Here is a 20,614-nt window from a genome sequence, read left to right on the forward strand (position 1 = left end):
CTCAAAGGGAATGTGCGCATGCCCATTAGCAGCAACCGAAGCCTTTCCCCGCCCTTCTCACGTCCCCTTCTCTTGCCCTCACTTAGAAGCAGATTTTCCTGGCGCCTCTTCTACTCCATAAAGTGGGCGAGGACAAAGAGGATCCTGTTTTTGGCGGGCAGAGGAGGATCGCCTGCAGGGTGTCCTGTTAACAACCTGACAGGGCTAAAATTTGCAAGGGTGAGGGAGATGCGGGCACGTGTGCACGTGTGTTTGTGCACACGCGTGTGCGTGATCGATTGTTGTGGCCGCGCTTTACTCGCTGGTTAAAAGTAGTTCCCGGTGTCAAATGCAGGCGCGGGCAAGACTTGAGTACCTGCCGTAGCTGCTTGGTTAGAGGGGGTATAGGGGCTCTATGGTGGGTCACCAAGCAGTAAACGTGCCCTTGTGAACTCGCTTTTGAATACGGAGGAGAAACAGAGGAGTTGCATCTGTTCTACATTACCCCAGTTCCAACTTCAATAGAGCAGAAGGGGTACTGGGGTGAGCCCTGGTTCAAATCGTTGCTCTGCCACAAAAGCAACACAGGAAAACAGCCCTGGAACCATTTAGACTCTCAAACTTACCGAATGTTTTCTCTGCAAGGTTGAAGGAAATGGAAAAGCCTCCCAGTTGCCTTTTCATTCACAAATCCTGTCTTAAGGGTATATCTGTGTATGAATAGGGTGAGCCTGTGACCTGTCTCAGGAACTAAGTATTTATCATTACAAAAGACTGGCCAGGCTCCCCAGGGTATCCAATCAAGTGAGCATTAAGAGGTAATCTGCCAGACAGGAGAAACATAAACGCACTCAGATTTCTGTTTTAGACCGCCCTTTCTGTGATGCATGTAGGATGTTTCTGGGGGGTGGTCTTGGACTCCAGGGCAGGCAATTAAAAATGTCTACATAAGGGCAGGCACATCTGGGTTCTAGGTCCTCCTTTCCTATGTGAGAGGGGGGCACCCTGTTAAATAAAGATCAGGCTTATGAGCTGCTTTGCTTCTCAATATTCTCTGGTTGGCCTCTGTTATTTTCTCTGACCAATGGAGAACCTACAAAGGACTCTATAAGGGCTCTTGAGTTCCCCATAAGGGAATAAGGGCAGATTTGCATTTATTACACGTCTATCTGGCTGGGTTTCCCCAGCCACTCTGCGCGGCTTCCAACAGAATATTAAAAACACAATAGAACATCAAACATTAAAAACTTCCCTTAACAGGACTGCCTTCAGGTGTCTTCTCAAAGTCCGATACTGTAGTTACTTATTTCTTTGACATCTTATGGGAGGGCAGTCCACAGGGTGGGTGCCACTATCGAGAAGGCCCTCTGCCTGGTTCCCTGTAACTTGGCTTCTCACAAGGAGGGAACCACCAGAAGGCCCTCGGAGCTGGACCTCAGTGTCTGGGCTGAATGATGGGGCTGGAGCCGTTCCTTCACGTATACTGGGCCGAGGCCGTTTAGGGCTCTAAAGGTCAGCACCAACACTTTAAACTGTGCTTGGAAACGTACTGGGAGCCAATGTAGGTCTTTCAGGACCGGTGTTATGTGGTCTTGGTGGCCACTTCCAGTCACCCTTCTAGTTGCAGTTTCCGGGTCACTTTCAAAGGTAGCCCCACGTAGAGCACATTGCAGTAGTCCAAGTGAGAGATAACCAGAGCATGCACCACTCTGGCGAGACAGTCTGCGGGCAGGTAGGGTCTCAGCCTGCGTGCCAGATGGAGCTGGTAGACATCTGCCCTGGACATAGAATTGACCTGCACCTCCACAGACAGCTGTGAGTCCAAAATGACTCCCAGGTTGCGCACTTGGTCCTTTTGGGGCACAGTTACCCTATTCAGGACCAGGGAGTCCTCCACACCTGCCCACCCCATCCCCCCAAAACAGTACTTCTGTCTTGTCAGGATTCAACCTCAAGCCAGTCATGTCCTCTAAACATGGCCTACCTCTCAGGGAGGTTGTGAAGACAAAAGCAGAGGGCGCAGGGAATGTATAGAAAGATTGTAGTGTTCTTTTTTATTAAAAAAAAGTAGTTGAAAGGAGAGAGGTATCACTGCGTACATGTTTATAGGTCTGCTAACTACTGACCTACTTGAATGTGAAGTGCTTTGATAAATTTATGGTGATAAATAAAAGTCATGCTTTTGTAGAAATACACAGGACAAATCTAAAATATTCATCTAAAACAAGTTTAATAAAAATTTGGGGGGGGGACCCAAACCCCTCCTTAATGCCCTGTATTACAGATCAGCTCACAGAGTCCAGACTTGTGTGGTGAAAGAATTGCTTTCTTGGAAGACAATATATTTCAATACAATTCTAGAGGCAGGTTTCGAAAGGAATGCAGAAAATCATTAACACTACAAAAGAAGCGAATTACAAGCAGCATCTTGATGTCCTTGTCAGAGCGAGCAGGAATATTACAAGAATAATAGAGGAAAATGGGCGTAAAAAGACCATCTTCCATACCCATTATTCCCCATTTCACAATATTCTTAGCTGTCTGGGGTGAGGGTGGGGAAACAGTTTAGCAACGGTCCTGTTAGTGGTTCGATGTAATGTGTGTGTGAATGTGCCTAATGCAAAGGGATTTATGTAAATAAAAGTGAAATGATTTATAAGAATTTTGTGGATATAACTGAACATTCAGAAGGCTGCAGATACTCTATCCCTGAACCGCACAGGTCAGTTCACACATTATCCGCTTAGTACACAGAAAGGCTTTTCACACAGGAGGTACATTATTATGGGTTGTAATCAGTGTCAGTCCTACTTTACACAGACCTATTGAAACTGATGGACAGTCCTAACTTAGGTGTCTTAATTTCACTGGGGCTACTCTGAGCAGGAGTTGCATTGGCAATAACCCTATACAGTGGTACCTCGGGTTAAGTACTTAATTCGTTCCGGAGGTCCGTTCTTAACCTGAAACTGTTTTTAACCTGAGGTACCACTTTAGCTAAGGTGGCCTCCTGCTTGCTGCGCCGCCGGAGCACGATTTCTGTTCTCATCCTGAAGCAAAGTTCTTAACCTGAAGCACTATTTCTGGCTTAGGGGAGTCTTTAACCTGAAGCGTATGTAACCCGAGGTACCACTGTACGCAAAGATCACACATGCTTGTGCAGTAGAGTGCCGCATTTACATAGGGTGTGCATGTGCTGGAGTCAATCACACAGCCAGATGCTCAAACAATCATGTGGTCCTCTCCTGGGCAACTTAAGTACTAGCAGTCTAGGAACACCTTAACCATCTCTTCCACCCTTGGTGTAAACTAAGCCATAGTTTCCCCTGTGCGTGCATTCTGTGTCTAGCAAGAAATGATGCACAACGGGAAGTTGTTTCCTCCCCGTCTGGGTTCTTTCATGTGCAATAAGGTATGTCACAGAATATTCATAACGTTTGTCTCCCGCATGACTTCGCTGGTCTGTAATGCAGCGTGAGAAGGCTGTGTGTTTATACCGTTTCCCTCAGGCACAGATTCACTTGGGTTCGAGATGACGAGACTCTGAACCAAAGTTTCCTCCTCAGCCTGAGCGTATGGCCTCAGTCCTGCGTGAGTCCTCCCATGCCTGACAAGGTGCGACCTCCGATTGAAGCTTTTCCCACAGTCCGGACAGCAGTACGGCTTTTCTCCCGTGTGGATTCTCTTGTGCCTAACAAAGTGCGACTTCCAGTTAAAGCACTTCCCGCACTCTGAACACTTAAACACCTTCTCTTCCCTCCGGTTGCCCGCGTCCGTTGTAAGGAGCGAGGGACCCTTGTGGCTCTCATCGTTGCCACTCCGGCATTTATATGCTTGACCTCCCGCAATGATCCCCTCGTGGGCATTTGCGCTGGTTAGATAAAACGGGCCACTGCGGCTGCAGTTCGTGTCATTATCCGCGGACCTGTATGTTTGTTCTTGCGCATGGATTCCTTCTTGTGGATTGACGCTAGTAATGAGAAGGGAGCAGTGACTGTAGCTGGTCTCCGTGTTTGGCCATTCGTACAGCTGGCCTCCAATATGCGCTTGCCCGTGCGAATTCATGCCTGCGACGAGGAGGGAACCACGACCATAGCCCTTCTGGCCCTCTAAGCATTTATAGGGCTGGTTCCCTGCATAGAACTGCTCGGGTAGATTCACGTTTGCCACAAGGTGGGAACCGTTTTCGTAGCTCACTCCGCTGTCTGGCCATTTGAAAGGTTGGCCTCCGACGTGGGTCGCCCCGTGGGTGTTCAGGTGTGACCTCCGGTTGAAGCACTTCCCACAGATGGCGCATTTATATGGCTTCTCTCCCGTGTGGATTCTCTCGTGTCGGAGGAGCTCAGAGGTCTGGCTGAAACTTTTCCCGCAGTCGGCGCAGGAGTAGGGTTTCTCTCCCGTGTGGATCCTCTCGTGCCTCATCAGCTTTGACGACTGGTTGAAGCTTTTCCCACAGCTGAAGCACGTAAACGATTTCTCTCCTCTGTGGGCGGTCTCGTGCCGAAGGAGGTTGGAGCGGATGCTAAAAATTCTCCCACACTCTGCGCATTCGTAAAGTTCTTTTTCCAGATGGGTTCTCTGGTGTCTATTCAGTTTCGACTTCTCGATGAAGCTCTTCCCACACTTTGCACACTTGTATGGTCTCTCCCCTGTGTGGGTTCTCTTATGTGTGACAAGGTGTGACTTCCAGTTAAAGCTCTCCCCGCAAACGGGGCACAGGAAAGGCGTCTCTCCCGTGTGGAGTCTCTTATGTGCTAGAAGGGATGAGCTCTGCGTGAACCTTTTCCCACAGTCTGTACAGGAATAGGGCTTTTCTCCTGTATGGATATTCTCATGTCTAATCAGAGTGGAGGCATGACTGAAGCTTTTCCCACAGTCCGAACATTTATATGGCCTCTCTCCTGTATGGGTAATCCCGTGTCTAATAAGGTCCGATCGGAAGCTAAAACTTTTCCCGCAGTCGACACACTGATATGGTTTCTCTCCGGAATGGGTCCTCTGGTGCCTGTTACGATTGGACCGTTCGGTGAAGCTTTTCCCACAGTGCACACATTTATATGGCTTCTCGCCTGTGTGGATTCTCTTATGTGCCAGAAGGTTCGAGGCCTGAGCGAAGGTCTTCCCACACTCATTGCACGTCCTTGGGCCCTGAGATCTGCGTTTTTGCTTTCGTGCTGGGCCTTTGCGAAGATCCTGGGGGCCACCCCCACTAGGAATGGCACTAGCCGTTCTCCTTGATAGGTGGTGGTCCAGCTGCCTCTCAGCCCTGCGATGATTTAGCACAGTCTCTCTTCTCTCAAGGCCCTGGGAAACTGCTTCTCCTGCTACTCCCGGTGATGGCCCCGTTGGTTTGTCTTGCTCAGAACTTTGCGTCGGCATATCCTCTTGGTTCACATCTGCCTGCCCATCACCTGTTAGAAGAAACAGATAATCATGACCTGATGCTTATCCAGAAATGAGTCAGGAGATTTGGGGGGAAAGAACAATGGTTTATATGGGCAGGGTATAAATTATTATTATTATTATTATTATTATTATTATTATTATTATTATTATTATTATCACTAGTGGTATGTCTCCAAAAGTAAACAAACGTATTTCAGTTATTGGCGAAAACTTAAATCAAAACTATTTGCCTGGTCCAACCTGTCTATCCTATTATTAAAAAGGGTAAAGGGACCCCTGACCATTAGGTCCAGTCGTGGCCGACTCTGGGGTTGCGGCACTCATCTCGCTTTACTGGCCGAGGGAGCCGGCATACAGCTTCCGGGTCATGTGGCCAGCATGACTAAGCCGCTTCTGGCGAACTAGAGCAGCGCACGGAAACGCCGTTTACCTTCCCGTCGGAGCGGTACCTATTTATCTTCTTGCACTTTGACGTGCTTTCGAAATGCTAGGTTGGCAGGAGCAGGGACCGAGCAACAGGAGCTCACCCCGTCACGGGGATTCGAACCACTGGCCTTCTCATCGGCAAGCCGTAGGCTCTGTGGTTTAACCCACAGCGCCACCCGTGTCCCTCATCCTATTATTATGTGCTGACAAAAACACACCATTTGTCTTATACCCTCTCAAGATCCGGTTCTTCTTTTTCTAAAAATTGTACTTTGCTTAAAGTTAGCAAAATGTTTCATAATTGCTTTTGTAGTAGGAAGCCAATAAAATCAAATTAAATGAAGACAACAGCAGAAATGAGTTGGGAGGATACAGCTGTGGCTCTCGAAAGCTCATGTCGCAATAAGTCCGTCATCACCCCCCCCCCCATACTTCGCTGGGAATAAGCCTCAGTGAACACAGTGGGAGTTACAACCAAGTAAATACGCTCAGAATGGCACAGATCACTTTCTGAGTAACCCAGGCAACTCCTAGTGGGGCTGTTTAGCACCTTCTGTTCATAAACTGTCCTGGCTTGCTTCCCAAAGAGTGCTGGCTGCTACCGCAAGGCACATTTCATGCGCTGGGTTTTAAGTAAGAGGCATTAAATGGCCCATGGATACTTCTGTGATAACACAGGTGCCTTGGACCACATTATAGCTGAGCACTGACCAAGTACCTCACTAGTTTGATACTCTCTTATGAGAGAACAAGGCTGGAACATCGTTATGAAAATATAAAATAAATCTAGAAAGGTGACATTTGACACCTGTGTTCCTATGATTCCAGAAGGCAAGATGTATCTAGGGGATGGGGAACCCTGGGCCTCCGGAGATCAAATGTGGCCCAACAAGCCCTTCTATCTGGCCCTCAGGACCTTCCCCAGCAACTTCCCCTCCCTTCAGACACTCATCAAGCGTTTTGTGTCCTTAAACTCTTGCCTGCCTGGCTAGAAGACAAGGGTGGGATGTGGGACTTTGTGCCTATGGCACAAAGGCAAAATTTACATCTATTGCTGTGTCCACCTTTGCCTCTGGCCCCGCTCACCCCTGAGCTGTCCCCACCTCAAACAATAAGCATTCAGCGGCTACTGAGCATGCTCAGTCCTCATTCGGTTGTTTTGGGGTCCCCTCCTCAGTTTACCTACCCCCAATGCCTTTTTCTCTGCAAGTCTTGGGGGTCCCCTGAGCCTGCCGATAGCTCCTTCTTGTTTGCAGTGCCATTTTGTCTGCCCTAAGCGTCAACACACACACACACACACACCACTGAACGTTGCAAACAGAAGCAATTATACATCTAAGACTACCCAGAAATCTACTGAGAAAGGATGAAGGGCACTTTACCCAGAAAGGCCAGATTCTCATCATTCTCCGGCATGATGCTGTTGTGCAGGATTCTTTGATCTGGATCCAGCAGAGGCCCTTGATCGTCGGGGAAATGCACTGCAACCTCTTTGAAATTCACTGGCATCTGAAAGACAACATTGCTGTCCGGTCAGGCTTTGTGCAATGCCTGATTTTCAATCAGCTTTGCTTACAGGGCTAAAATGCAGTCTAGCTCACACCAAGCACACTTACACAGCGTTAGAAACTCTGATATATAAGCTGGGCGCCAAGTGGCTCCTTAAACCAAGGTTGAGGTCGCCAAAACGGAATGTCCAGTTGCCATTTTGGGGCAAGACGGCGCTAAAGTCTTATTTTCCAAATGATGGACGGATTGTGATGGATTCCCAGTTAAACATCTGGCTAGTTCAGATGACAACCTTGACCTAGGCCAGGGGTCTGCAACCTTTAAGACAAAAAGAGCCACTTGGATCCATTTCCGAAGAAAAAAAAACTGGGAGTCGTAAAACTCGTCATTATAAAAATAACTTTTTTGTCACTTTTTATTATTTCTTTGTTTGACCCCTCAGAATTACTCCTCCTCATAGAAATAAACGTTAAATTAACAAGTTACCTTTTTGTGTGTGTGTGTTCTTCACTCCCCTTCAAAACAGTGACCAGCGTACATGCCCCTTACAATGTAGCGGGCGGGCGGGAAGGTGACGTCGGGATGGTGCGTGACTAACGCACGCACCGCCCCCATGCGACGTCTCAGCCAGTACAGCGCCCGCCACAGTGGGGAGTGTCGGGGCGCACAATGCGCCTCCTCCCCTCACTAGTATCCACCCCGGAGCCACAGCAAAGGTGTAAAAGAGCCACAAGCGGGTCCGGAGCCGCGGGTTGCAGACCCCTGACCTACGGCTCTACAAGCTTTGAAAACTTAAAGAAGAAAAGCCATTTGATCCAGGGACAGTCCACAGAGATATTGGCCTATTCCGACCTCTTTTTCTTAATGGTGACTGCTCTTGCTCAGGCTGCACAGAAAAAGCCATTTGGTTCCAGAAATCCATTCTGTTTTTGCAGAATAACTGCAGAATTCTATAGGGTGCGGGTATGTAGTGTGTGAAAACAGCCCGGATCCAAGGTAGATTGAATTGTTTCACCATCTATTGATCCCTGTGCCACCACTTTATTTCTCGCTGCCACCACCCAGGCCCTATCTGGGACAATACGGAGTCCAGTCAGGGTTAAATTGAAACATAAACTTCTGTTTATTTATTGCAGTTTAACAAGTGTTTGGTTTCTTAAACAGTATCAGTCAATTACATTCATGGGGTGCCTATCCAGACCTATAACTTTCACTACCTGCTCTCACTCACGAAACCACCTCTCAGGTGTTTACTTGTCTGCCTAGCCCCTAACTGTTCCTGACTCAGCCTATTTCATTACACTAACTCAATCTACCCGCAATTTAGGGAAGTTTTTATATTTAATACTGTGTTGTTTTTAACACTCGATTGGAAGCCGCCCAGAGTGGCTGGGGAAACTCAGCCAGATGGGCGGGGTATAAATAATAAATAATAATAATAATTATCCCCAGATGGGGGAGATGTCAGGCGCCATCCTGATGCCCAGGCATCTTCACCTGGTTACGAGTGGTGAAAGGTCAGGTGAGAAATATGCCTGGCTAATTTCAAACACTGCTTACAGTAGCTAAGCAGTGCAGAAAGTAAGCAGCCATGCCATTGGGCTAACACATTCATAGAAACCTAAAGAAAACGGTTCGAGATCACATCTGAGGTCTGTGTATCTTTGTTTGGGAAATCTGCTATGGCTGGAGATAAATGAGATTATCAAAGTAAAAAGCAACAATTTGGTAATGTGGAGCGCTCCTGTTCAAGGTTCTAGCCAAGCTGCCAAGCTGTTTCCCAATATACTCCATTCCATTCCCAACAACAACAGTCAGCATTCCACAGAACACGCTAAGTCCTCATTGAGTTGTTTGTGGGAGGGCCTTAATTTCATTTTATTTTAATAACTTATATAACACTTAAAGCAACAGAAGCCCCAAGCAGTTTACAGTCGTACCTCGGGTTAAGAACCTAGTTTGTTCTGGAGGTCCATTCTTAACCTGAAACTGTTCTTAACCTGAGGTACCACTGTAGCTAATGGGGCCTCCCGCTGCCGCCACACGATTTCTGTTCTCATCCTGAAGCAAAGTTCTTAATCTGAGGTACTACTTCTGGGTTAGCGGAGTCTGTAACCTGAAGCGTCTGTAACCCAAGGTACCGCTGTACACAAATGAGCACAAGCAAAGAAATCAATACCCAATATCAAAATACAATAAAAATCTAACAAAACATTAAAACAGAAACAATGATATTATGTCTGTGGGCTGCTAACAATGTTTCGAAGGAAAAACATAGTGACCCACAGACCCTATATGATCACTGGCAGCAAAAGCAATATGCAGATGGCTGGACAAAATATCTTCTCTAGAGGCAGCTTCATGTGTTCCTTTCATGGCATCATTTAAGGGCATTAATTTGAGAACTACAAATTCGAGGAGTGATTCTCCCTCCCTTTATTTAAGTAGCGAACTCTTTCCATTAAATACTGGGCAGAAAAAAATGACTCAGTTCTTAGATCCCAGCAAGTCCCTCTCTCCAAGTTCCCGCCTCGTAAAATTTCTTTTGTGCTTCTGAAAACCTTGGTGTTCACCCAAGTTGGCTGAAAACCTCCCCCTTGAGTGTAGCAGCTGCTGTTTTGGCTACATAAAGGTAAAGGGACCCCTGACCATTAGGTCCAGTTGTGGCCGCCTCGGGGGTTGCGACGCTCATATCGCTTTATTGACCGAGGGAGCCGGCGTACAGCTTCCGGGTCATGAGGCCAGCATGACTAAGCCGCTTCTGGCGAACCAGAGCAGCTCACGGAAACACCGTTTACCTTCCCGCCGGAGCGGTACCTATTTATCTACTTGCACTTTGACGTGCTTTCGAACTGCTAGGTTGGCAGGAACAGGGTCCAAGCAACGGGAGCTCATCCCATCATGGGGATTCGAACCGCCGACCTTCTGATCAGCAAGTCCTAGGCTCTGTGGTTTAACCCACAGCGCCACCCATGCTCATGTTTTGGCTACATAGGGATCCACATTTGGAGCATGTGTTTGCCATGGGTTGTATGAGACTTAGCGCTAAGTAAACCTGTCAGCACAAGGGTTTCTGCCTGTGCAACAGGACTCCCCTCCTTTCCTTGCCTCCTTAAACCTGTTATGGGGGTTTACCCCCCAACCCTCCAGAGCAAATCTGGGGAGGGGGAAGACGGGGGATGGGGGAAGTCCCCTTGTAGAAGCAGAAATCCTTTTGCTGTGGGGCATGTTAGCTGGACACCACCTTATTTGCTTACAAGATAATGCTTAAAATTGCAGGCATAGTGCTATCCATCACTCTCTTTATTTCCATCCATGACCAGTATTGGCATGGTGCAACTCAAATCCCCAAGCTCAGATAAAACCGAACTAAGGAAAACAACAGCCACAGAGCTAAATACAAGCTGCAATCTCCATGGGCTATAAGAGTTCGTTTATTGACATAAGCACCATCAATAGTGAGGGATGATGAGCATTAGAGTCCAAAAACATGCCAACTGCTATAGCTTTCCCATCCTTGACTTAGCATCAAAAAAAATTATAAAACTGTATTTTGAGTATGTCTTTGGTCTATACAGTGGTACCTCGGGTTAAGTACTTAATTCGTTCCGGAGGTCCGTTCTTAACCTAAAACTGTTCTTAACCTGAAGCACCACTTTAGCTAATGGGGCCTCCCGCTGCAATTTCTGTTCTCATCCTGAAGCAAAGTTCTTAACCCGAGGTACTATTTCTGGGTTAGTGGAGTCTGTAGCCTGAAGCGTCTGTAACCTGAAGCGTATGTAACCCAAGGTACCACTGTAATACCCTTCAGCATTTTAATAGCGGATTTTGGTTCATGAGCTTATGTTATGGGATGCCTATATCACCTAAGTTAATAAAATACATTTTTTTAATTACTGCATGAATTGCCTTTTGCATAAATCTTAGGGCAATTTACAAGCATATAATTAAAGCAACCTAAAATAGGTTTTAAAAGAAGACAAATAAACACCCAAGGCAGAGACCATATATATCTATATCTAGCTGCAAAAGCTTGTCGAGACAAAAATGTCTCCGATTGTTTCCAGAAACTACAAATAGTTGGCACCTGTCATCTCCAGACAGGGGTGTTCCCCAAAAACAGAAGCAGCAGCCACAGTGGGAACCCTGCTCCCAGTTGCTTCTGCTATTTTCAGGACTTCTCTCCCGTAGAATTTAGTGACCCCATGTAAGGCGTACGGCGGTCTCTCCATTAGCAAACGAAAACAACAAACAGCTCGCATCCCACTTCGAGATCATCTCTCCCATTTCAAAAGCCACCACCCCCCACCCCCGCATGCAGGTCCAAACATTCCCAGGAAGGACCGCCCAGCTATCCATCCATCCGCAGCCCTCTTCCGCCTTGACCCACAAAGACTGTGCACACCCACCGTCCGTTTGAAGCGCATGCCACCCACCAAACAAACAAAAGAACCCTGGGAACTGTAGTTGGCCGAGATGCTGGGAACTGTACTATGTGAGGGACACCTCTCGGGATTTTGGGGGGGGGTGTGCTTTAAATGGGTTCGCAGCCAAAGAAAGGCAGAGAGCATCACCCTGAACGCGCCCCGCGGGCTGGGTTGCACGTGGTCTCTTTGGAGACCTTGCGCCGCGCCGGAAAGAGCGCACCGTCTCCGGCGCAATGGAGTCGCTGGGAATAGGAAGGCCGAGGCCCCCTCTCTCCCATTTCCCTGCCCACCTACCCAAGTCCCTTCTCGCTGCCTTACCCCATGCTGGCACCCTCTCTTCCCACCGCAAAACAAAACAAACCCCTCCTCTTCCTTCGCCTTTCTTTCTTTCTTTCTCACCCGCATCTAAAGTACTGATCCAGCCCAGATCCACTCACTGCGTCCTGGAGAGCGCGCGCCTCTGGATGCAAAATAAGTTCGGGAATCGAGGGGTTTCTTTCCCCACCCGGGGATCTGTTGTCTCTTTGCACTGGCTCTGTCCCTCTAGGAAGCTCAACCCCGCCGGATTGAGCAGAAAGGATTCCGGAGGGCAAACTCCTCCCCTCTCCTCGGTCCCAAGGCAGGAGCTGGGGACCATCTGGCCATCCAACAGCCAAGAAACGTGATTTGTGGCGGCCCCAAAGCCTTCTCCCCCCAACAACCCACCGCCTTCTCAGCCGACCAGCGCAACCCTTGTCTGCATCTAGGAGGGCAGCCTAACAGGAGCGGAGGGTGTTGCGGGTGAGAAATCGGAAGCTGATGCGCAAAACTGCAGCAGACCCTCACCCGAGTTCAGAATGAGAAAGGAGGCGTTGCCTTATCAACGGGACCAGGGAATGTTTGAAAGGCTGGAGGCCAGGTCTGTCAGCAGCTACTAAAGGTAAAGGACCCCTGACAGTTAAGTCCAGCCGCAGACGACTCTGGGGTTGCGGCGCTCATCTTGCTTTACTGGCTGAGGGAGCTGGCATTTGTCCGCAGACAGTTTTTCCGGGTCTTGTGGCCAGCATAACTAAGCCTCTTCTGGCAAACCAGAGCAGCGCACGGAAACACCGTTTACCTTCCCGCCGGAGCGGTACCTATTTATCTACTTGCACTTTGACGTGCTTTCTAACTGCTAGGTTGGCAGGAGCAGGGACCAAGCAACGGGAGCTCACCCCGTTGCGGGGATTCGAACCGCCGACCTTCTGATCGGCAAGCCCAAGAGGCTCAGTGCTACTAGAAGAAGCCAAATGGAGCCTCCAGGGCCGGTGACAGTATATCTCCGAATTACCAGATTGTAGGAGCAAAGAATAGGGTATGGTTGCACCATTGCACTGGGAGAGTCCCAGTCCTGCGTTCTGTTCCACAGGGGTCAGCCAGATACATATAGGAAACACAAACATGACCTGTACATTCCCTAGTGTGAAAAGATCCCTGAAGCATTACCTTAGCTCATTTTATTATTATTATTATTATTATTAATTACAGTGGTGCCTCACAAGACGAAATTAATTCGTTCCGCGAGTTTTGTCGTCTTGCGATTTTCTTTCGTCTTGCGAAGCACGGTGTCGGGAAAGTTTTGGAAAAGCTTCAAAAATCACCAAAGGGTCACACTGAGTCCAAACCAAAGGCCAGGTGGAACAGCTCTGTCTTGCAGGCCCTGCGGAAAGATGTCAAGTCCCACAGGGCCCTAGTCTCTTGTGACAGAGCGTTCCACCAGGTCGGGGCCAGTACTGAAAAGGCCCTGGCCCTAGTTGGGACCAACCTAACCACCTTGCAACTTGGGACCTCCAAGGTGTAGAATCATAGATGCCACAAGAAGCACAGGGAGATGCTCTGTGCTTCACCACAGAGCCATGGTCTTTAACAGTGCAACGAAAGACTGCAGAAACCCCCTATCAACTCCACCACTTCTACGATTTATTAAACTTATATATACCACCCTTCCTCCCTGATGAGCCCAGGGTGGCAAACAAACGATAAAACAATAAAAACATATTTAAAGCAATTTCAGCATACAGAGGCAAACTGGGGAAGATCTCAGCTTAAAAGGTCTGATTGTCCTAACAAGAGAGAATTGGGATTTCAGGGCTTCCTTCAGGCACCACAACTTTCATATTTATTTATTTTTTGCCGCGTTGCACACCTAGAGAGGCGGGGACTGCTGGCTCCGCCAATCAGAACGATGGGGTAAGTTACAAAGGAACTTTGCAAATTCCTACAACAATCCTGCCGCACCACGGAGGGGTGGGTTGGAGAGAGGGAGGAAGGGAGGGAGGGAGGCCTGATGGGAAATGCAGTCCAATGCCCCTTTAGGGACCAAAGGACCTACCCAAAGGAGAACTACATTGTGCGGGAGCATAAGGAAGGAATAGTTTTAAAAATCGAGGTGTCAGATTGCACCCCTTGGGTGCAATTGGAGAGGTCTCGTTTCCTCTGTCCCCTAAATCTAGCTGGGGAAACAAGGAACGGGGGGAGAGGAATGCCAGACAAAAAAAAAGAAACGCTGATACTGAAATGGGATGAACTTGAAGCCTAGCCGCTAGTCCCTAGGAACGTGAACGGCTCCCCCCACCCCCAATCTGGCTCCTAAAATATATTTTGTCCTGGTCTTTTCCAAATTTCACTCTCAGGAGGGTTTTATTGTTGCAGAAAGGAGCTTGTTCAATTGATGCGCCCCCGAGTTTCCCAGGCAGCTGAGAGCTGGGCGCAAAATGGGCTTTTGCTTGGGGAGTCTGTACCTTACATCGCGGTGTTTGCGGCGCAATTCCGAGCAGCTCAAGCCAAACGGGGGTCCCCTTTTGGAGAGGTCACAGAGACGACGACGAAGACAGGCCAGATAGACTGAATAAACTGCAAATCGGGGCGGGGGGGGGGAGAGAGAGGAGAGAGAAAAATTTTCTTAACTCTTATTATGATACAGGGACGTGCCCCCACGCTCCTCGCACGAGCATGCGCGCTCGCAACCGGCGAAGAGCCTCTTGTGCCCTTACTTTGCCCACACTTGCCTTTTGTGATGTTGCGTTCGGGGGGAGCGAGGGGGGGGCAGCCGCATTTGTGCATCGCCAAAGAGGAAATTCAGCAACACCCCCCCCCAACTGGGAGGAAAGAGAAGGACAAAAGAGGGCACAGATTTGCAAATACTAATTTGCATGGGTAAATGGAAATTTGGAAATCATTGCTGTAATTTGAATAGGGCAGTCACAGTGGGGGAGATTTGTGGCCTGTGCGGCTCCATGGTCAAGCCCTGCTGCTCAGGGGAATTCCTTCTTCTTCTTCTTCTTCTTCTTCTTCTTCATCATCATCATCGCCACCTGTCTGACTGGGTTGCCCCGGCAACTTGCTTTGACCTTAAAAAGGCAGAGACCCAGCGATGGAAAACCACTGAACAACTATCTCACATTAACAAGACATCTGAAGGCAGCCCTGTTTAGCGAAGTTTTTAGTGACTGATGTCTTAATGTATTTTTAATCTTTTGTGGGAAGCTGCTGAGTGGGCGGGGTATAAATAATAAATTATTATTATTATTACTACTACTACTGGATAGTTGGCCTTGGTGAAGATTTGATGTTTTCATCCCCCCAAAGTTTTTGATTTGAGTTTCTACTGAAATGAGGCTGCATTTTAATGTTGTACTGTACTTTTATCTTGTTTTTAAGTTGTATTTTAATCAATTGTTTTATACTTGGTGTTAGCCGCCCTGAGCCCGGTCTTGGCTGGGGAGGGCGGGGTATAAATAAAATTTATTATTATTTATTATTATTACTACTAATGAGATTCCAGATCTCACTGTGTTACAGTTCCCACCATTGCTGATCATAAGCTATGATTGTTGGGGTCCTTTCCGACTCTACAATGGACTATTCCGAGCTTTGCTTGCATGATGCAAGACAAGCCCAACCCCTAGTCGGAGTAACACCTGCCAACCTTGTGCCTTCATTTTGTACTACAGTTCCCACCCACCCCGTCTCAGCCTCAGAAGCTATAATGGCACGACCAGTTTGGATACTGTGCTCCTTAAAGTGGGTGATGGTGGGGAGGGCACCACTTCCCGCTTCAGCTCAGGCATCAAAATGTCTCGATCAGTCACTGCAAGAGACGTGGTTGTCCTATATTGGGATTTGTCACAAGTATGTGCTAAAATAAACACATTATTTTCTATATGGCCATACCTCTGCTAAGGGGTATGTATTGTGGATTAGGAGATGCACCCTCGATACAAGCGGCAGTTGGGAGTCCAAAGTTTATTTGCATTTATGGAATCAGAGTTGGCTCCCAAACTTTTTGGACCCCCCCCCCCGCTTCTATAAACTTGTTCCTACTGGTCCCCACCCCACCCCAACCATATAAAAAGTGTTAAGAATAGCGGTTTGCACGACCCACTGAGGAAGACAAAGCACAATAAAATTCACAGCAGCAACAATTAATTGCACATTTATTCCAAATCCAAATTCAAGTCTTTAATAAATTCAACAAAACTGATGAACTTGATTCAGCGATACCGCCTGCTTTGGGAACCCCTGCTTCAAAACAATAGCATAATGTTCAAATTAGCATCTATTCATACGCAAGTGTGTAAACTGGTTACTTTGTCGTGGCCAGGGAAAGGTGCTGTTATGTTGAGATTCTGTTGCCAGGGATGATCAGAGCTTCTCAGAGTCAAAGCTCATCAAAGAGACTTGCGATCTACCATGGTGGATGAGAGGCTCACATCACTTGCTCCCCTACCCATCGAGTATGGCATTGTCTAAAACCTCAACCCTTCAGCCATGACACTGCCGCTTGCAGGTTTCCAAACAGAGGTTGGATGGCCATCTGTCAGCGATGCTGTAACCCAGATCCCTGCATTGCTATTCTATGATTTGCACAAGCCAAAGTTTGAAAAATACACATTCTGAGCAGTGGCAGCGCTCTGGGCCACGCAGAACCACCACAGATTTCACTAACGTTTTTGTTTCGTTTCGTTATCCTTTGGTAAGCATTCTTTATTTTAGAATACCCCCGATGCCTGGGTTTAAAAATAATATAGAAGAAAAACGGTCTCCGGCTGACCTCATACAGCCAATGCCCTTATTTTATTATTACAGCAATTATACAGTATCCCAAGCACTAAGTGCTTGTTAATGTTGCTTCAGAGTAAAGCTGTGTTCCGCTGGTTTTTACCTGGTGCAAGTGGAAATTGAAACATACTTTGAAGTTAACTGAAGGGGGACCATTCTTGTAGGTGGTAAACCCAGGAGGGGAAGAACTGTGGATTGCCACGCTTTCAGTGCCACCATTGCTGGCTCCAGGATTTGGGGGGGAGGGTGTCCTCAGAACGACACCCCCCAGGAGCCCCCCCCTCATCTGGAGAGACAGGACATACAAACTGGGAGTTCTGTTCTTTTTGGATACAGTGGTTGTTGGGGTTGGAACTTAACAGGTTAAGTTCTTCCCATGATGCCACACCATTCTGACGTCAATTTTGGAAGCTTGGGAGGAGCTTGGGCAAAGTTTGCCAGTCTCACTCTGTAATGTGAGGGAAAAGCAGCAGTTTGTCATGGCTGCAAAGAGTCCAGGAGAATCCTGGGGAATGTCGGAATAAAGAGCTGTAAATAGACAAACCAGGACTCTGTGTGTGTTTGTCTGGAAGCTGAGACGAGCTGGAAGCCAAGCTGCATGACAGTTTTACACCGCTGTGTTTTACTCTGCTGGGCGTGACGGAGAAGAAGGAGCAGATCGCGCAGAGGAAGTGTGCCGGACCTGCCGAAGCGGCCATAAATAGCTAATTGAGGGCCATAAATCAATTAGCGGGAGTCGCGCCAGATAAATTAATTGCACAGTGGTACCTCGGGTTAAGAACTTAATTCGTTCCGGAGGTTCGTTCTTAACCTGAAACAGTTCTTAACCTGAAGCACCACTTTAGCTAATGGGGCCTCCTGCTGCTGCTGTACCACCATCACACGATTTCTGCTCTCATCCTGAAGCAAAGTTCTTAACCCGAGGTACTATTTCTGGGTTAGCGGAGCCTCTGTAACCTGAAGCGTATGTAACCCGAGATACCACTGTACTCTGCGCAAAGTAGAAATAGTAGACCTGTTAAGCACAGAGGGACCTCTGGTCCTGGGGCCTAGCAGATGCCCAATCTTGCCACCCTCTTGAGCTGGCCCTGAGTGCCACCACTAAAAAGGCCCTGTCTCTTGCACCTGCCTCCCAGGGTAAAATGCAAGAACTCTAAGGTTGGTCTTAAAGTTTGGGTGGGTGGGGGGAGTTCTTGAGGTATCACAGCCCTAGTAGCAGAACAGGCTTGACATTTCATTTAATCTCTCCTCTGCCGTGGGTTCTCTCATGAACAAGAAGCTGAATTCGTTGAATGAAGCTCTTGTCGCAGTCCAGACATTTGTAGGGTTTTTCCCCGGTGTGGGTTCTATAATGATTAAGAAGGTGCCCTCTCCGACTCAAGCATTTCCCACAGATATCACATCTATACAGTTTCGCTCCAGCGTGGATTCTCTGATGATTAAGAAGATTGGATTGATCGCCGAAGCTTCTTCCACAGACCGCACACTGATACGGTTTCTCTCCTGTGTGGGTTCTCTCATGCGTACTGCAGCGCCATTTGTTAACAAAGCTTTTCCCACAGATTGAGCACGGATAGGGCCTGTCTCCCGCGTGGTTCCTCTCGTGTCTAATAAGGTGGTAGCTCTCCCTGAAACTTTCCCCGCAGACGGCGCATTTGTAGGGCCTCTCCTCTGCATGGGTTCTCTTGTGGCTCGCCAGCTTTGAGCTGTCGACAAAACTTTTCCCACAGTCTGAGAATCGGTACGGCTTCTCCCCCATGTGGCTTATCTGATGTTTCGTGAGAGACGACGTGTGGCCAAAGCATTTCCCGCAGAGAGAACATTTATACGGCTTCTCGCCCGTGTGGATTCTCTGATGTTTAGCAAGGCATGATGTGTTGCTGAAGCCTCTCCCGCAGGAGGAGCAACTATAGGGTTTCTTCCCTGTATGGCTTCTCTCATGTACAACAAGGTGAGCTCTAGCAATGAACTCTTTCCCACAGGTGGAGCATGAATATGGCTTTTCCCCCGTGTGGATTCTCTCATGTATAGGGAGGGCGGACAGTTGTGTGAAGGTTTTCTCGCACCATGAACATTTATAAAGTTTCTCACCCGTGTGCATGGGCATGTGCCTAACAAGGTGTGACCTCCACTGGAAGCTTTTCCCACAGTGCGAACACCGGAAGCCATTTTCCTCAGTGTGACGCATCATGTGCCTAAAAAAAGGCTGACCTCTGGGCAAAGGTTTCCCCACACTCTGCACATTTGTATGGTTTCTCGCCTATGTGGTTAGGCATGTGCCTAACAAGCTGTGACCTCCACCTGAAGCTTTTCCCACAGTGCGGACACTTATGGCCTCTTTCGCCCGTGTGACACACCATGTGCTTCAGAAGCGCCGAGCTCTGGATGAAGGTTTTCCCGCACACGGTACATTTATAGGGTTTCTCTCCTGTGTGGCTTCTCTTGTGGATGGCGAGGTGTGACGCTTGGCCAAAGCTCTTCTCGCAGACGGCACAGCGATAGAGCTTCTCTCCCGTGTGGATCCTCTCGTGCCTGGTAAGGTGGGATGTCCAGGTGAAGACTTTCTCACAACAAGAGCACCTGTACGCTTTCTTCCCTGCATCAGCCCCCTGTTGTTCATGTTCTGCTGGAACACACAGAGAAGAAAGACACAAAATTAGGCCATGACTGAGTGCTCACTTCCATTATATCCCCGCACAAGTCTGACCACAACGTGTGTGCTGTGGCCAGTTCTGGGCAATGAGCTGTAAGGAGAATGGCAGACCCATCGGTATGGGTTTAAATCAGGGGTAGGGAAACTGTGACTCCAATTCCCCCCATCCCTTGTTAAAAATAATGATTTAATTCCCTGAAATGGGAATGTTTACTTATGTTAAATTACAGTGGTACCTCTGGTTAAGAACTTAATTCATTCTGGAGGTCCGTTCTTAACATGAAACTGTTCTTAACCTGAGGTACCACTTTAGGGAACCACTGAGGTACCTGTTTAGGGAAGCTTTTAATGTTTAACAGACCACTGTACTTTGCTGGAAGCTGCCCAGCGGGGTATAAATAATAAATTATTATTATAGTAATGGGGCCTCCTGCTGCCGCTCCGCCACCGGAGCATGATTACTGTTCTCATCCTGAAGCAAAGTTCTTAACCCGAGGTAATATTTCTGGGTTAGCGGAATCTGTAACCTGAAGTGTCTGTAACCTGAAGCGTCTGTAACCCAAGGTACCACTGTACTGTGTACTTTTAACATGGTTTTCCCCCTCCTCTGGCAGTAGCTCTCATGTGATTGGCTGACTGTGAGTCACATGAGAGAGGCATTCCTTTCTGTTGTGACTGTTATTCCAGTAACTGTCGTTTTTAACGGCTTTTCTGTTCTCTCTTTGTGTGAGAAGGAGAATGGCTGCTGAGAGAGGCTTCTCAGTATCCCGGGGAGGACAGTGTTGTGTCCGTGTGACCTGTCTGAAGTGAAACGGACAGAGGAAGATCGCTAAACGTTAACAGGGAGAAACCTGTGCAGGGGGTCTCTGTAAGGAAGAGTGAGGATCTACCTCAGGAACAAGCTGGGGGCAGGGGGTGACGATCTCCATCAGCAACAATCCATCAGGGAGACCAGCAGTGCCTCCTATTCTCCAAGAGGTCGCTGTAGAGGCGCCGTGCTGGGAGGAGATGTTGAGGAGGCAGCAGGACTGGCCTTTAAGGAGTGTGCTGCAGCCATTGCTGCCACAATGACAGCAGCAGCAGCAGGTGATGTATTCCTTGGAAGGCAGATCTGCTGCCACTGTAGATGCTGTCG

General features: G+C 48.1%; 2 protein-coding genes and 1 long non-coding RNA gene across 8 annotated transcripts in view; 1 reads left to right on the forward strand and 2 right to left on the reverse strand.

The window, feature by feature from the left end:
* Window positions 1-20,614, reverse strand: part of LOC310701040 (complement C4-A-like) — a 338,535-nt gene that overhangs the window by 221,337 nt on the left and 96,584 nt on the right. The gene's annotated exons all lie outside the window — the stretch shown is intronic.
* LOC310702117 overlaps window positions 1-20,614 on the forward strand; it is a 143,102-nt gene that overhangs the window by 93,754 nt on the left and 28,734 nt on the right. The gene's annotated exons all lie outside the window — the stretch shown is intronic.
* Window positions 2,193-19,825, reverse strand: LOC310701200 (uncharacterized protein). 6 transcript variants are annotated; one of them, XM_083491699.1, is made up of 4 exons: window positions 18,918-19,437; window positions 14,512-14,618; window positions 7,194-7,320; window positions 2,193-5,390 (listed from the first exon to the last, which is right to left on the reverse strand). In XM_083491699.1, exons 1-4 carry the CDS (start codon window positions 19,015-19,017, stop codon window positions 3,397-3,399), a joined length of 2,328 nt encoding a protein of 775 aa, XP_083347825.1. In that variant the 5' UTR covers window positions 19,018-19,437; the 3' UTR covers window positions 2,193-3,396. The 6 variants fall into 6 exon arrangements, with proteins under 6 accessions (XP_083347825.1, XP_083347827.1, XP_083347829.1 ...); XM_083491701.1 differs by lacking the exon at window positions 14,512-14,618 and having other exon boundaries at window positions 18,918-19,825; XM_083491703.1 differs by lacking the exon at window positions 18,918-19,437 and having other exon boundaries at window positions 14,507-14,624.

The sequence above is a fragment of the Podarcis liolepis genome (genome assembly GCF_965112155.1).
Source record: "Podarcis liolepis genome assembly, chromosome: 2".
Taxonomy (NCBI): domain Eukaryota; kingdom Metazoa; phylum Chordata; class Lepidosauria; order Squamata; family Lacertidae; genus Podarcis; species Podarcis liolepis.